Source organism: Macrobrachium nipponense, chromosome 46, assembly GCF_015104395.2.
Source record: "Macrobrachium nipponense isolate FS-2020 chromosome 46, ASM1510439v2, whole genome shotgun sequence".
Lineage (NCBI taxonomy): Eukaryota > Metazoa > Arthropoda > Malacostraca > Decapoda > Palaemonidae > Macrobrachium > Macrobrachium nipponense.
In genome coordinates this window covers 20,437,535-20,454,559 of record NC_061106.1, presented here as the reverse complement: position 1 = coordinate 20,454,559, position 17,025 = coordinate 20,437,535, and the positions used below count along the sequence as shown (strand labels likewise).

The following is a 17,025-nucleotide window of genomic DNA, read 5'->3' as shown; positions in this document are numbered from 1 at the left end:
TTCAAAAATATTTAGAATAACCCAAAATATTGGTATAATTCTGCAATGTGTGCGTGATTCCCCTTAAATCTTTTACATCATTCAACTTTCTCAAAGTTTTCCAATAAGATATTTTCCAACAGAAGTGGAATATGGTTCAAATTTCCTGAAAACAGATGTGGAAATTTAATAATTCATGCTCCTTCTCTTCATTTCAAAACTCTACAACTGATAAGGCCATCTTGAGGTTAATTATCCAAGTAAAGCTTTCCAATCTGCTTAAAAAGCAGTCATCAACATTTCTAAAGAAAAAGTGAGGAATGATGCTTGGAATGAAAAAAAATTGGTAAAAAGTTTGCATTAATCTAATGATGTCGGAATATGGTTTGCTATCCTTCCCCATTATTTTGTTCTAACAATATTCTAATATTAACCTTTGTGCAAAATGACTGAACAAAACCGACTATATCATCCTGTTAAAGATTACACTATACCACTACAATAAAAAAAACATCATTTCCAGGCTCTCTGTATTGCAAAACTTTTAAAATTTCAAATCTCTACACTCTATAATGGACGAGACTCTTACAAACCTTTTGCAAAAACTTAATATGGTCACAAACATTAATGCATCCTAATCTGGAATCAAAAGTACTGTTTGTCCTCCAGCAGTGACAATAAGCATTGAAAACAAACTCTTAAAACTTCTCTTTTGTAACAACACCTTCTAACTATATATAACGGAACCAAATTGATAAATCCACAGCAATAATTTAATAAAGACTGCTTTTTGTTTTTGGCAGTAAAATATAAATGTCAAAATTAAAAGGAAAAACTGAAAGTTACGACAAATAATTTGTAAATTTCAAGGTAAAAAAGTAATGAATGTAATAAGCTAAAGTGTAAGGAATCAAAATGCAAATTGTGCTTGAGCTCTTTATCATTCAACCCAGTTTGATTAAGCCAATATTGTAGACAGTATCTTGATATTATTAAAACATACTATGCTAACAGTACAGTAAATCATATTTTTCATATGAAAGCATTACAACCAGACCTTGAGCTCACAGTGCAAAAATAAAACCTATAATAATCACACTTAATTTCATGGTGTAAGTATCTATAAATTTTTGCACGGAGAACAATAAAATATGCAAAATCCTACTGAAACTCATAAAAATTTTGATATGTCTCCTATTTTCATAGTGAAAATCTTTCATACACTGAAAATGTTTTAGTTATTCTTCAGGATGTATGCCTACGTACATAAAAACAGGTTTCTTCTACTATCAATATATATAAAAAAATAACTGAAAATTTTATATATAAATGCAATGTCTTAAAATAGCAGCACTGGCCTTAGTTCTCAAAATAATAAGATGGGTACTTCAATTAATGTAAATAAGAGAAATTTGTAAAATCCACAGCAAATACCGTACTGCATAATGAAAAAAGAAAATATTCACTTCATGATATATTACAGCATATGTCAAGCAATATGAGACAACCCTTTAAAGACTTTCATCATCACTACAGTAACACACATTACATAATCACTACTATACTTCACTTATCTTTATCTGTCCTTAAGCAGTTTGTACCGTCTCGTTGATCTCCCACAGAAAAGCCCAATAATGAAAATGATGCCAATAATGGTAATGAGACTTAAAATTATATAATTTCTCTCTGGTGAGATTGATACTTGTCTTACCAAGTCTTCCAGGGAGCTGAGCTTTGAAACCTGTTGAAAAGTAATAATAAAATAAGTTAAACACCCTAAACATTAAAAGTAATAATAAAATAAGTTAAACACCCTAAACATTATCGCTTTTAAATTATTGCTGAACACCTTACAGTATATAAAAAAATCTCATACCTAAACGTAATGAATTTTTGCTTAAAACTGAAGGCAATAATAATAAATTTCTGCTCATTACTGCATCCTATCAGATAATCTTAGTAACAAAAATATAAACCCTTGAAATTTATTTTCTTAGATAAAAATCTCTGACTCTGACTTAACTAGTCATGGCAGTTAAACTAGTGTCAAAGACTATTAAAATGAGAAAAGCATTTATTACAATAATAAGAAAGACTTATTCTATTCAGGAATTAACCATCATACCTTGCCAAACTTTACCTGCAGGGGATACCCTCCTGTGTTCCTTGCAACGTTCAAGCTGCTAATGACTATAAATTATTGTGCATCGGCAACATGGATGAAACTTCTGTAAACTTCGATACACCATCAAACTTGACCGTAAATAAAATTGGAGCGAAAGTACCTTAATCAAAACTACCAGGCTACTGTTGTTTTCATGTCGATAAAATATTAAAATGTAAAGCTCGTACTATGATGAAATCAAGTGAAAATAGCAAACCAAATCTGTTGATTTTTTACACAAAATACATGCCCAAAATGCCATCTATTAACAAAAAAACAAAAAACAAACTAAATTTAGTTCACGAGACATATTTAAGTCACATTTTGACTCAGAAGCACTTTATTTAATTAAAAATACCCTTGACCCATATAAATCGAGTACCTAGAGATTCATTTACACTAACTAGAAGCAAGAAAATTACTCTGAACCGAGTTAAATACGTACAGCGAAATAAACTTGCCTCGTAATTGCCCTCAGCTAATTTCCAAACCAAAAGACTGTACACTATGTTTGTATTTTATAATCCAATAGTAATATGAGAAGACATACTATATTATTGGATACAGTGAAGTAAACATTACTCTTTAAAAGATCTATGGAAAAGATGCATATTTATTATGTTTGTATCTTATAATACGATACTAATATGTGAATATTACTCATGCTAATTTTATAGTGTATGATATGACCCCTTACAATTAGCTTCAAAATTAGGTCTCAAAAGTTGCACGATACGCGAGCATATATTGTACTTTTTGGTCAGGCACATGAGCCAATGTACCTACAAGTGCAATTCACATTTTTCTGATTAGGAAAAATATGGAATATAACATGCGAAATGCACCAAATGCTAATGAAGAAGTAATGGGTCTGTCATGAACAAATAAAATCTCTTCTTAAATTGTAAATATTTACAAGTATAATGGGTTTGTAATGAACAAATAAATCCTCTTTTTAAATTGAAAATATTTATTACAAGTTTACAAGTTGTCATGCCCTTTATTTTTATGCTGAAGAGCTACTTGCAAGAAAAACAAAATACTCCGGAGGTCTTTACCTGTCAAATCTTAATGAAGATCACTTTTAATTCAAATTAATGGCCTATAGTTAAACTAATTCTCTTTATAATCCTCACAGTTATGTGAAGAGGCCTAGTAACTTTTTAAAACTCGAACCCTCTATGTTTGTCATGGTCGTCCAACCATACGGCCTCGGCACCTTTGATCTTTAATGGCCGCTGAAGGCTCGATCTCGAAAATATTATAGTCAGTAGGATTTGAGAAGGTATCTGCTTGCAATCCTATATACAAATATGAGAGCAATTTTATCATATTTTATTACTCTGACATCTAGAGTCCATGGAAAACGTTTGTAAAAGCATCAGCGTATGTATCAAGTTAAGCCACGGCATTGTAGTCTCTCTTAGACTATTTGTAGTCACCACTGGCAACTCCACGTCGGCCGCTAGCCCAGCGACAGTCGACGCTTTCGCTCGTTCAGACTCTTGTAAACGGCTTCGTCCGATTGCTTTGAGCTTACCAGCCACTGACTTCTTGATTTTCTTGCTGATTGGGCTGTGACAGTCCTGGTTTGAAGATGAAGAAGAATTTACTCTTCTCCTCTTGTCCCGAGGATCAGTCACGAAATCCCGTATCCCCTAACGCTTGACTGGTACACTCAGTGATGCCTTCGAATTTAGCTATGACACCATCTAGAGAAGAAGACGAAGAAGAAGACGAATTACGCCTTTTCTTTTTGTCTTACTTAGCCATTTTCACCTCTAGATCCTGTTTATTCTTCATTACTGTGTGTACCAATGAGTCAAAAAGCATATTAGGTTCCGGAGGCAGCGAAGTAAATCGAGAATCAGTAGACTGTGACGTCATGACTACCGCCATTTGCAAGCAGTCTTGACTATGACGTCAACACGCTTGATGGAAGTGTGAGGCTGTTTATGGTACTCTTGCAGCCAAGATCAAGAGACCCAACCCTCTGTGGCATTTCTACTTTACAAGGATGTGACAGTCCTGGCTTGAAGATGAAGAACACATTATTCTTCCCCTCTTGGCACGAGGATCAGTCATGAAGTCCCTGATTCTAGCCTTTTCCAACTCTTCACAGCAGCCACACTAGACAAACTTTCCATCATTCACTTGTTCGACAATTACAACTACTTGTGCTTTCATATAATAGGGATGTAACAATCCTGGCTCGAAGATGGAGAAGAAACTTCTCCTCTTGGCTCTAGGATCAGCTACAAAGTCCCTATTTTTACAGGATTGGCAGGAGAACGCAAGGGCATCAAAGCCAGATTGGCAGGAGAACGCATTGGCATCAAAGCCAGTCACCTAAGCTTAATGATGCCTAAGCAGAAGGATACAGAGGAAAGACTTGTGTCTTTTCCATTATGTGACTTATATCTCCTAACGCTTGTAATTTCTTTAATAAACAATGTGCATTAAAAACCTCCCATCCGAAAGCATAGTTGTAAAGTACTCTTGTACCTCGAAATGAAAATGGAAGCATGCCTTCGCGTAGGCAGCAGCTGTGAAGAGACGTCAGGGCAGTCGCCATGTTTATGACGTCACTGAGCAACTCGAATGCAAAGCCAGCACCCTACCAGAAGTGCAAGGCTGTTGATGTAATTCTCATAGTCATAGCAACCTGACATTAAAGGCTGCCTTGTTGCCCTAGCTGCTTCTTTACAGATGGTGACGCATCCGACCACCATCCAGTGCATGTCAGGATAAAAAGGACATCCATCACGTGGGATCCTGGATGGCAACACGACGTTATACATCAAACCAACTGTCCTTTTTGGGTTGGTTCTCCTGATAAGCCTAACGCCGACCGCACACCTGCATCCTCTCTACCCATGTATCTGGAACATAAAACAAAGATGGCGATGCATGCCTCTCCCCGCAGGGAAAGGAGCACAATTAGTCATAACTACTTCCCAAAGCACATCCAGATACATCAAAGCTTTGCATTACAGGCAATCCACATGAATATGCGATATTCCCAAGCACAGGTAACAAATTAACCGTACCTTAAGAGTTTCTTCACCTACGACTTACTACACGATGAGTACTTCGACGTCGAAACCGTCGAAGAAAATAACAGGGCGTTCATCTGCTTCTTGTGATATCCAGGAAGTCTTGCAGCATGAGAAGGCTTCCTGTTCACATACACAGGAATTCCAAACAACAAATTGAAAACAACAGGGGGCAAACTAAACCGGCTTTAAAAGGACGGAGCAAAGCACGTCCTCACTTAAAGGTGGTAAGAAAATAACTAACGGGGTCACGAGTTAATGAGGGGTATGTGGGTGGTCTCACATGTCTCGTGACCAAGCACAGATGCCAATAGTCCCTTACGTACACAATTATTTTAAACTTTACCGGTTTCCAGCTGGCACTGAGTATATTTACCTAATGTTAAGACCGAAGGTTTGTTTCATATATGAACAACAATGGCATTTTTCTATATTATTCATTTAGAATTCCATAAATCAAGTCCAATCAACACAAGTGTGTAATGTTACAATACAGCTGAGATAGATGATGATGAAGACATTAATTGATTAATTGGTTACCATACACTAAAGACACTAGTGACCAAACCAGTATCAGAAATGTGACTATGTACTGTACCTCTAATAGAATCCCTTGAGTCACAGAAAAATACTGACTGAAAGCATCAGGAAAGTGTATTAATTTCAGCAACAGAAATTGTCTTTACAGAGTAAATTACCAAGAAAGCTAAAACCAAGTCCTAGACATCCATGCCTGAAACCAGAACTAGAAGGATATCTTTGTAAACCTTCTGCAGAGATTACTAAAATGAAGACCCACAATATGGGTTTGCATTGCAAGACCTCTTGATTATCCTTACCAGGAAAAAGGAATCTTACTTATCTGATTAACATGGAAGACACGCTTTCTGAACTACAGAGGGTCTAATATTTTATACTTAAAATTATTCATTCTTGAAGTACAGTGGTATTAAGCAGTACTTGATGAATTGCTCTGCATAACACTTCTCAAGACTAAGTAACAGGAGTCTACAATACAAAATGTTCAAAGGAGGAAGGATGTAGCAATAAAAACAGGAGGATATCCTTTAAGACCTGGATGACCAAAGGATCAGCTTTAATTCTGTTAATTCTGTTACTGACTCCACAACCTAAAAAGGCAACCTGCATCAGGAAACTACAAAAGCCAAGGAAACAAGAGGTCACTTCTTGGTATATTATGCCCAAGTAACTTCCAAAATCCTGGTCAATTACAAAATGCTGGTCAGTCCCTCCACCTAGGGCATAAATAAAGCTCAGAAATATCACATAAATTAAAGAAAAAACATAAAAGGGATTTTGACAAAGGAAAAATCTATTTCTGGGTGAAGGCCTGTGTCGCCCAGTGAAATGCCCTTACAGCACTCATTTCAAGGTATAAATAATTGCTAAATATACCATAGAAAAAAGCCATATGGAATGCCAGAGTTACCACCTCTGGATCGATCACCTTCATAGGTGTCGGTATAATAACAGGGGCAAGTGGGTGCCACTACCACAGACCTCCAGCCAAATAGCTCTCTCCTCCCTCAAAATCCCTCACCAGAGAGGAGCCGTTACAACGGCCACTCTCCGCTCGTCCCTACTTCTTCTGCCAAGTTTCTACATTCCTGAATACGCACCCAAGCTTGGGCCAGCTAAAGGGTGGTGACAGGAAAAAGAGAGGGATGGGTTCACTGGGCGACACAGGCCTTCACCCAGAAGTAGATTTTTCCTTCGTCAAAATCCCTTTTCTGGGATTGGCATGTGTTGCCCAGTGAAATAGTAACAGAGAATCAGCCATACAAGCTTGGGAGATTGAGAATAAGAACTAAACATATTATATATAAAAGGAAAAATAAAACTTTTCCTTACCATCATGTTTTAATGATCTAAGATTAACAATAACCAAAACAGGAGTAAATAGTGTTAAAAACATATATGGCCAAGTTCATACCATCACCAGGAAAGTGAACATAGGTAATGAATATACAGTTATATGAATAATGAACTATGTACAAGTACAGGAGTGGGCTGATAAGCAATCCAGTCCGATATAAAAAGGTAAGTAGGGAGGGAATACAAGTGAGGCAGGTAGGTGAGAGGGAGTACCAAAAGTTAATAATAGTCAAAATAATGATAATTAATAATATCCAACTTCACAAACTACATAATTAGGCTGTATCAGGTAAGACAATGTTTCCTGCAGCCACTGCAGAATATTTAAGGGCCTCTAGAGACTTTAGATAGTGGCGTTTAAATACTGCCAGGGATTTCCAACCCGTATACTTTTTGAGATCATCAAAGTTCATATGATGAAAATAGTTAACTGAGGTACCTACTGCTCGGATATCATGTACCTGAGGAACTGAATCCGGATTAGCTTGTTTAATAAAATAAAGAATTTGTTGTCTGATGCCTTTTAAGGAAATGGTTCCACCTTTCTCTCTAATAAAAAGAGGACCTGAAGACCTATTAGAAGTCCTGTTAAGATAAGACTTTAGTGTAATAACTGGACATAATGATGGGTCCTGTGGAAGAGGGACAATTTTCCATGGGGACCATCTGTTCTGAGGGTCTTCATTCTTTGCCAAGAATTTCAGGTCCGGAGAAAGCAGAACTTCTCCTGACGGGACAAAATCAATATGATTTGGTTCTCTAGAGAGAGCCGACAGTTCTGATATTCTAGCACCTGAGGCCAGGCTCAGTAAAAATAATGTTTTCCTGAGAAGGGTTATATAAGAGCACGATTCATTATCAGTATCTGAAGCTAACTTGAGTACTTCATTCAAAAACCAGGAGACCGTATGAGGTTGATTTACTGGTCTCAACCGAGCACATGCTCTAGGTATAGACAAGAAGTACGAATCTGTTAAATCAATATTAAAGCCAGACTGAAATATCTTTTTCAAGGGGGATTTAGTCGTAGTAATAGTACTAGCGGCTAGGCCTTTTTCGAACAGAGTTCTAAAAAATGAAATTGCCAGATTCGTAGTCATTGTCTGAGCATCTGATTCTTTTAGAAAGATGGCTAATTTCCTCACTGCTGAATCATACTGCCGGAGTGTCGATTCTCTTTTGTCTGATTCGACAAATAGTGTGTTTAGCGGGTCAATATTAGCATCTTTCTGTGCCGCAAACTTCATGAAGTCCATAAAGTTAGGGCATTCAGAACTCTTAAGAAAGCTGACACAGTCTGAGTTTGTACCACCTGAGTCAGCTTTGAGTTGGGAATCCTTCTGGGCCGAAGTTTCAACTCTAGTAGAAGAGGAAACCAATTGCTCTTCGGCCAGTTGGGTGCTACCAACGCTATCTGCCCTTTAAAAGATCTGAGTTTGTGTAGAACTTTCATCAAAAAGTTTATTGGCGGAAACAGGTAAATCTTCTGCCAATTGTTCCAGTCTATGGACATCGCATCTGTGGCGTGAGCTAGAGGACCCAAATTGGGAGCCACATAACATGGAAGTTTGTGGTTGGGCTCCGTGGCAAACAGGTCCACATGAAGGCCCGGAATCTGTAGGCAAATCCAATTGAATGATTTTGCGTCCAGGGACCATTCCGATTCCAGCGGAGTTGTCCTGGATAGAGAATCCGCAATGACATTTCATATGCCTGCCAGGTGAGTAGCTGACATGTGCCAATGATGTTTCATTGTCAGCGAGAAGATCGCTATCATCACGTGATTTATGTGGCTTGACTTGGAGCCTCCTCTGTTTAGGCAATGAACTATCACTGCCCTGTCCAAAACTAGTCTGATATGAATGTTCCTGGCCGGAGCTAGTCTTTTTAGGGTCAGGAAAATGGCCATTGCGTCCAGGATACTGATATGAAGCTGGCGGAATACCGTCGACCAGGTTCCTTCAACCTTCTTGTGCTGAGAATAGCCCCCCATCCACTCAGAGAGGCGTCCGTGTGGACTACTAGAGACGGTGGGGGAAATTGGAGTGGAACTGACTTGGAAAGACTCTTGATTGTCGTCCATGGACATAGTCTTTTCCTTAGTATCAGCGGAATCAAGGAGATTTTGTCTCGAGTCTGCTGTTGGCTCTTTTCTGCCATACCCGGTTGATGTCCTTCAGTCTTGCTTTCAACAAGAGATCTGTTAGTGAAGCAAACTGAAGTGAACCTAATACTCTTTCTTGGGTACGACGAGAACCCCATCTGCATTTTAGAAATTGTCTCGTAGCTTTCGCTATCTCTCTGCACTTGGTTGGCGGAAGAGATAGTTTGTGCGTGGTTAGATCCCACTGGATTCCTAACCATTGAAAGCGAGACGCTGGAATGAGACAGGACTTTTCCTTGTTTATCTGGAATCCCAGATACTCTAGGAATTTTATTACTTTGGCTGTTGCCCTGCGACATTCCTTGTCGTTGGGTGCCCAAATAAGCCAGTCGTCTAGGTAAGATACTAGCGTAACCCCCTGAGCTCTTAGTTCCTGAACTATTGTCTCTCCCAGTTTGGTGAATATTCTGGGCGCTATATTGAGCCCAAATGGCATTACTCTGAACGAGTAAGCCTGTCTTCCTAGTTTGAATCCTAGGTAGGGAGAAAAGTTTCTCGCTATCAGGACGTGATAATAAGCGTCTGTAAGATCGATAGAGGTGGTGACAGCCCCACGGGGAAGTAAGGTCCGTAGCTGCGAGACGGTTAGCATGCAGAACTTGTCGCATTGAATGTATGAGTTGAGACGGGACAAATCCAGAATCACTCTTCGTTTGTCCGTGTCCTTCTTTGGCACAGTGAACAAACGTCCTTGAAACTTCAGGTGTCTGACCTTCTTTATTGCCTTCTTCTGGAGAAGGTCTTTGGTATAATTTAGAAGGTCTGTTGTTGGGATTTGGTGGAATCTGACTGGTGGAGGAGGCCCTTTTATCCATCTCCACCGCAGACCTTTTGATACTATACTTTGGGCCCATGGACTGAAGGTCCAATGATCTCGGAAGAGGTACAGTCTCCCACCTACCTGGAAAGGATCATTGGTTGATTGAGGTCTTACTTCCTCTGCCTCCTCTGAAACATCTGCCCCTGGAGGTAGCTCTGGAACCAGCTCTGTGCCCGTAAGCTCCTCTTGCTCTACTACCTCTTGCTTGCCTATTATAGGTTTGAAAAGTTCCCTGCATTTCAAACGAAGCGTTGAAGGAAGGGGAGGTCACGAATGTAGCCGAACTCGAGGGCTGTTGAGCTGGCTGACTTTGTACTAGGACAAATTGTTGTTGTGGTCGTGCCTTAGACGTCGAAGGTTGACCAAGCTGGGAGACAGCGACTGCTTGCACCACTGTCTGTGACTGAGAGGTCTGGAAGGGCTGATACTTCCTGACCCTCTTCCTATTTTTGGGTTGTGGTCCGGAGGCCTCAAACTTCCTCTTGAAGGGAAGGCCCCAGCGAACACGAAGGTTCTGATTAGCCCTAGCTGCCTCACTGATGATGCCATTAACTACGTCCTCAGGGAAGAGTTTGGGTCCCCAGATCGAAGCCTTAATGAGTTTGTTAGGCTCGTGCCTGATGGAAGCGTAAGCCAGGACATGCTTCCTGCAATTCTGCCTAGCAACCACAAAGTCATACAGGTCACACTGGAAAGTCTGCAGCAGCGACTTTGTTAGGACCCGGAATAAAGGTTCCTCTGAGTAGACAGAGGCCATCAATTCTGCCATAGTAACGGAATTGATCGACCTACTCAGTCTACATTTAGCTTCAAATTTTGCCTTTACCAAAGCATCTGGAATTCTGGGTAGCTTTTCACTAAACTGTGTGGAAGCACACTCTGGGTCGAGTCTGCCCACTGTGAAAGTTTCCGGAGCGTCTACTGACCACTCCAAATCTCCGGGAAAGAGCAGAGAGGTAGGCTCTGTCTCTCTAAGTTGAGGCATTGGTTTCTCCTCTATTCCGGCCTGCAGAGTTAATTCTGCAATCTTGGAAGTACAAGGGGTCGGGATGTTATCCCCTACCACGAACATGGTGTAACAACCTTTATTTGGCGTCAAATTCGTGTTGATGCACTCCCATTCTGAAAGAGTGCGGACCCATGCCGACTGTGCCTGGTCCCTAGGATAGATCACTGTCTCCTTGGGGACTTTGTCTACCCTTGCAAAGGCTTCCTTGGCTAAACGAGCGTAGCCTGGGAAGGGAAATTGGAGGCCCACTGGGAAAAATTCATAATCTTCCACTGGACAGGTGCCACATACCTCAATTGTCAGCATGCCCTCAGAGAAAGGAGCATGCAGAGCCAACCGCCATGGGTTGTTGTCCTCGAATGGCGGGAGCTTAGACGCATCCGGTACAACAAAGGATTGCCGTGTGCCTCCAGACTGAATAAGTCCGGCCAGCAAACTCTCCTGAGTTTGTAGTCTCTGAGCAAGAGACAGGATGGATTGTCCTGATGTTTCTAAGCCCAAAGCGAGCAGAGAAGACATCGATTGGAATCTCAAGTCTACCATGCTGCCCATCTTCTCCATGAGGAGATTTGCAAAAGCGTCAGGGTTAAAGCCGTTTTCCAACAGTCTGGTTTTAGGACCTTTAGCTCTCGACCCCTTATGTGGGGGAGTAGCTTTCGCCGAGGCAGTCAAAGGCTTGGTAGACAATGATGACCTGGCAGAGTCTGCTGGAGAAGGCTTAGCTAGTCTGGCAGCCTTCTGCAGGGACTTCTTTGTTAGAGTTTTCACCTTGGGGATTACCGAACTAGACCTATCCCCAAGGATCCTGGACTTTGAGAAGCCCTGGAAGGAAGATGAAGAAGAAGATGGACTAAATACATTACTTTTAGAGCTAAGACCTCCTGCCTCACTTACCTCCCTACCTTCTTCCTGAGAGTCGATGGCCATAGGTTCTCGATGCAGGCTGATGTCTGCTACCTCTCCTGTCACTTCCTCACATAAACCCTCTTCCAGGGGGAACTGTGTATCCAGACGGATCCTCTCTATGATAGGAGTCGCAAGTTCCCTAGCAACTGCTGCCGAAGTCCTAGCATTGGGATAGAGGAGAGAACACATCTCCTCCAACAGCATATAGGGGCATCCAGCGGTTACATTCCTACCCAGATCTTAAGGTTTGCTAGTGAGGAAGCCTTAAGCGCCAGAGGGGTCTGTAAGAAAGGACGAAATCAGATCCTCCAGAAATTGCCCATCCTATATGGAACTATGATTCAAAAATAAACATTACTAAGGTGCGGATGGTACCTACCGACTAATTAGTTACGTTTTGCACTAAGGCGTAACATACTTCGCAGCCATCCGGATGCCAGACTAGGATGTTGTCCATCTGCACCGAACAGCTGGCATGAGATCGGCAGACAACAAGGTTGTTGGAGAACAGCTGAACAGCCCAACTCCAGACAGTGTACTATCTGTAAGTTAGAATTGATACATGAGTACACTTAAACTAGTTTTATGACAACTAGTTACAGGGAAAAATCAACTCCTCAGTAAGAATTCTACTAAATGTCAAGCTGTGAAAGTCTCCGCTCGCTCCGGAATCCATAATCTCGTTATTGTGATCGCTAAGACCGACGGAACTGGCCTAATACGAGCAGAACAGGGAGCCAGGTAAACCTGGTCTGAATCTGAACGCACCAGAAAAGAGTAGCTATTCCAAGTTAATTGGAAAAGTATTCTAAACCTAGTTCCACCCCACCGGAATGGGGGCGGTAGCGATAAAATAGAGAATAATGGAAAACAGAGCGGTGGACACAGCAGTACTAATAACTTACGGTGAGTAATAACCTGGCGAGAGTGATGATAGATCACACTTCGACCGGGAAACACAGAGCCGGAGAAGTACCCATAGAGATTACATAATCTTCTACTCCTTGACCTCCTCCGACTAATCCCCCTGGGAATAGTGCTCGACGCTCCAGCTGCCGTTCCCCAGAAGGGTTACTAGAACAGCAAGCTAACGAAACACCACCGGAAACAATCCGGACTGGAAGGAAGAGCACGGAGGGGGAAGGGTAACTAGTGAAATTACAAAAAAGGGATGCTAACAGAGATTACATAATTTACAACTCCTTAACCTCCTCCGACTAATTCCCGCTGGGATGGTGCTAAACGCTCCAGCTGCCGTTCCCCGTAAGGGTTACTAGGACAGCGAGCTAATGAAACACCACCGGAACAGGTCCGGGCCGGAAGGAAGAGCACGGAGGGGAAGGGTAACTAGTAATCGCCTGGCAACAGCGACCGGTCAGGTGATTATCACCTTCTGAGAAGCCATGGAAAAACCTACAACTAAAGGGGGCAGAAGACGGCAGGCCAACTGACACCCTAAAGGTGGTAATAGCCAAGGCTATACTAAACCAAAATATTGAAACAGGAATTATTGGAAGTACCAACGAATAAAAACAATCCATCTACTAGCCTAGCCTAACCCTCCAAAATCAGATATACCGATCTGGTTGGGTGGCTTAGGACGGCGCCTACTGGAACGTCACGAAAGAGGAAACTCAGAACCTAAACTAACCCTCCAAAATCGAATATATCGACCTGGTCAGGAAAGATGGGTCTAGCACATACATTCTGTGACAAGAGAGAATTTTCTAGTAAAGGATCACCTTCCAAAACTAAATTATTAGTCTGGTCAGGATCGCCAGAACTAAAACCAACTAGGTACAGAGAAAAAACTCTTAACCTCCTAGCCTAACTTCCAAAATCTAACCTAGATCTGGTCAGGTAGGCTAGGAATGGTAATAATGTGGCCAAGGATATATAAATATTCGTGTAGGACTCCCAACCTCATCAATATAATAGCAAATAATATGGTAACATAAACTAAATAACAATAAAATCATCTACATAAAATGCATGAACACCACGAAATAGTGAGAGATCTTTACATCTCAAGTAATATGCGTAACACTAGGCTAGCCTAGGTCGCCTCAACACAATACTCGCGCATGTAGTAGAATGAAATATTGTTGCACTCTCGTGAGGAAACCAAATCGCTCCTGAAGGCCTTTGAAAAAGAGAGAGAGGGAAACCTTCTAATAGGCTATAATTAAAAGTGATAAAATTTATTAAAACAACCTATCGGAACCCATCAGGAGTGAAATGGTAAAATTCCACGATAACAGTAACGTATACTGGAATGAGCAAAAGGGATAATGATTTATCGTAATAAAAAAGTTGAGGAAACTAAGGACGCGAACAACAATGCATTTAAATGGCCGACCCGAGAGACGATACGCTCGGCTCCCAGGTAACATTACAAATAAACAACACCACATAAAATGCACCGTTGCCCAAACGCATTCAAAGTCAGATAAATAATACTCAAATGAAGATGCTTCTTGAAGTTCAGAAGACATGATAAGTCCAAAAATCACATACGTATATTCAAATTCACAACAAAAACACGTCTACGTGTCAACGAGCGCTATGAAGGAATGCAGAAACTTGGCAGAAGTAGGGACGAACGGAGGGTGGCCGTTGTAACGGCTCCTCTGATGAGGGATTTTGAGAGAGGAGAGAGCTATTTGGCTGGAGGTCTGTGGTAGTGGAATCCACTCGCCCCTGTTATTATACCGACACCTATGAAGGTGATTGATCTAGAGGTGGTAACTCTGGCATTCCATATGGCTTTTTTCTCTGGTATATTTAGCAATTATTTATACCTTAAAATGAGTGCTATAAGGGCATTTCACTGGGCGACACAGGCCAATCCCAGAAATAACATTAGATTTTAGATTAATAAACCAAAGCAATCAGAAATACCTGCTAAGGCCCTGGAGATAAAGGCAAACAATCAAAGTGAGGAAGCAATTAGCACCATAAACAGGGCAGTCCCCTCAACACATTTTAAAATTTCAAACAAAGCAATGGTTTTTAATTTACTCAACTATATACGAATTTAAAAAGTTTCCTCTAAATTTTTAACATGCTCTATTAAGGTACACTATTATTTATTCTCTCCAAGTTACCATATTTCCTTGCATCAAAAATACACCCCAATTTTGACTAACAAAATTTTGTGGAAAAAAACATATGGTTGCACCACTTTCACAAGTTGAAGGCTTGGCTTCAGTTGGTGCTGTACTCATTCAACATTTTCTGTGTACTTAAGTACCATGGCTGTCAGCTGGTACAGCATAATTATTACTTTAGTTCTTCAGTTCATTTGTTTTAAAAATACTTGACATGTTTCTTCAAGCTCACTCATTTTAATATTTAGTAAACTTTCTTAATTTGACATAACAGTGAACTCACAAACCTGAACAGATTACCAAGTAAAATATACAGTATAAACTGCCCAGATGTGCTTTGTCAGAAATTTTTTGGCCAACAGTGCCTCAGACAAAGAAATCTAACCACAGTGCAACAGGAAAAATTAGAAATACAGAACACAGCAGCACAGTTACACTCTTCACTAACACCACATGAATATAAATCCCACAAAGAATAAAATAAAAACTAAAAGCCACTAAACAGAGATACAGTAGCACCTCAACTTAATGGACATTTTGCGGGTCAGGCTTTCTGATAAGAAACAAAGACTGCAAAGGAAAAATGATATTGTTATTTTACAATAAAGTTTTGTACATACTTACCTGGCAGATATATACGATTGATGGCCCTCCCAGCCTCCCCTCAGGAGACAGGTGGAAGAGAAATTATGACTGGAAAGGGGGATTGGTTCATACACCTGCCACCCAGCGGCGGGTGGGGTAGATCACCTGACCTACCTGTCGCATTTGCCGCAAGTTTTGAATTCTGTCGTGACGTCAGAGACGTAAGCTAAGTATATTATCTGGCAGGAAAGTTCATGTACAAAAAAAGACCCTATAATATAGCCTGCCCTTCAATATTTTCTAGATATCTTTCTGCTAAAAGTAATTCCATTGAGTTCCTGACCAAAACTAACCTGTACTTTACACATAACAATCAACCTAAGAGTTATTTAAAAATGTATGACATTAAAAATGGTAGCATAGCACAAATGAATCATAATACTGTAGTTAATAAGTATATAAGTCTGCTAAATTGAGGTCCATCAAGTTCAGGTGTTACTTTTCTTACAAATACACTCTTTATTAGCTGAAATTTGTAAAAATTCCAAACATGTTTGATTACGACAGTCTTGCTGTGATAAGATTTACTAGTAAACCCTTTCAACACAATGCAATACTATCCATCTGCTGACACTTTTACTGTAGTCGGCAAACACAAAAACGAATCTTTGTGACTAACCACATTTTTTCTGTTTGTTCTTTGTGATACTTATGTTTATGTTTTCTGTACTATCATTCACCTCTTAATATTCTTATCTACATTAGCCTCTCTGTAAGAAGTTTCCAAGACCTCAATAACTTTAGGAAAATAAATATAGTATCTTCACTGTCAGGAAAATATACTAGTATGCAATTATCTATAGAGACCAGTTAATTCCATAAAAATGGCATATTTATAGAGACCAGTTAATTCCATAAAAATGGCAGACCTATTCAAATTACCTTTAAAGCCACTTGGTACATTTCTCGCCGCTCTCGTAACTTTTCCCTGCATTCAGTCTTCAGTGCATTTGGGTTCCTCTCCAAAACATCATACAAACATACTATGTCTGAAAATATAACCAAGATTAAATATTTCATCATTAAGACAACATAATAGCGAGCTAACTTTTTCTTTAAATTTAATATGATTGCAGTATTATGCCAGAGTTCCAGAAATGGGCGTTAGTGTCAGCATTAATTTTTAGTCCAATCTAAGCATAACTGAAAATAGTATAATGACTTAAATACAAAATATGCTATTAGCATTCAGGACATAAATCTCGTACAACAGCACAATAAAAAATAGAGGCGAAATTTTCAAGAAACTAAGCTTGAAACAAAACAATGCTTGAGC

The 17,025-nt window shown here is 40.1% G+C and overlaps 1 protein-coding gene across 1 annotated transcript in view; it reads right to left on the bottom strand.

Moving 5' to 3' along the window:
- Positions 1-314: 314 nt before the first annotated feature.
- LOC135214793 (Golgi apparatus protein 1-like) overlaps positions 315-17,025 on the bottom strand; it is a 109,345-nt gene continuing 92,634 nt past the window's right edge. The window contains exons 19-20 of the mRNA XM_064249155.1: positions 16,632-16,738; positions 315-1,720 (exon numbers count right to left, since the gene is read on the bottom strand). Of these exons, the coding sequence (XP_064105225.1) occupies positions 1,556-1,720; positions 16,632-16,738 (272 nt within the window). The 3' untranslated portion in view covers positions 315-1,555. The remainder of the gene's footprint in view (positions 1,721-16,631; positions 16,739-17,025) is intronic.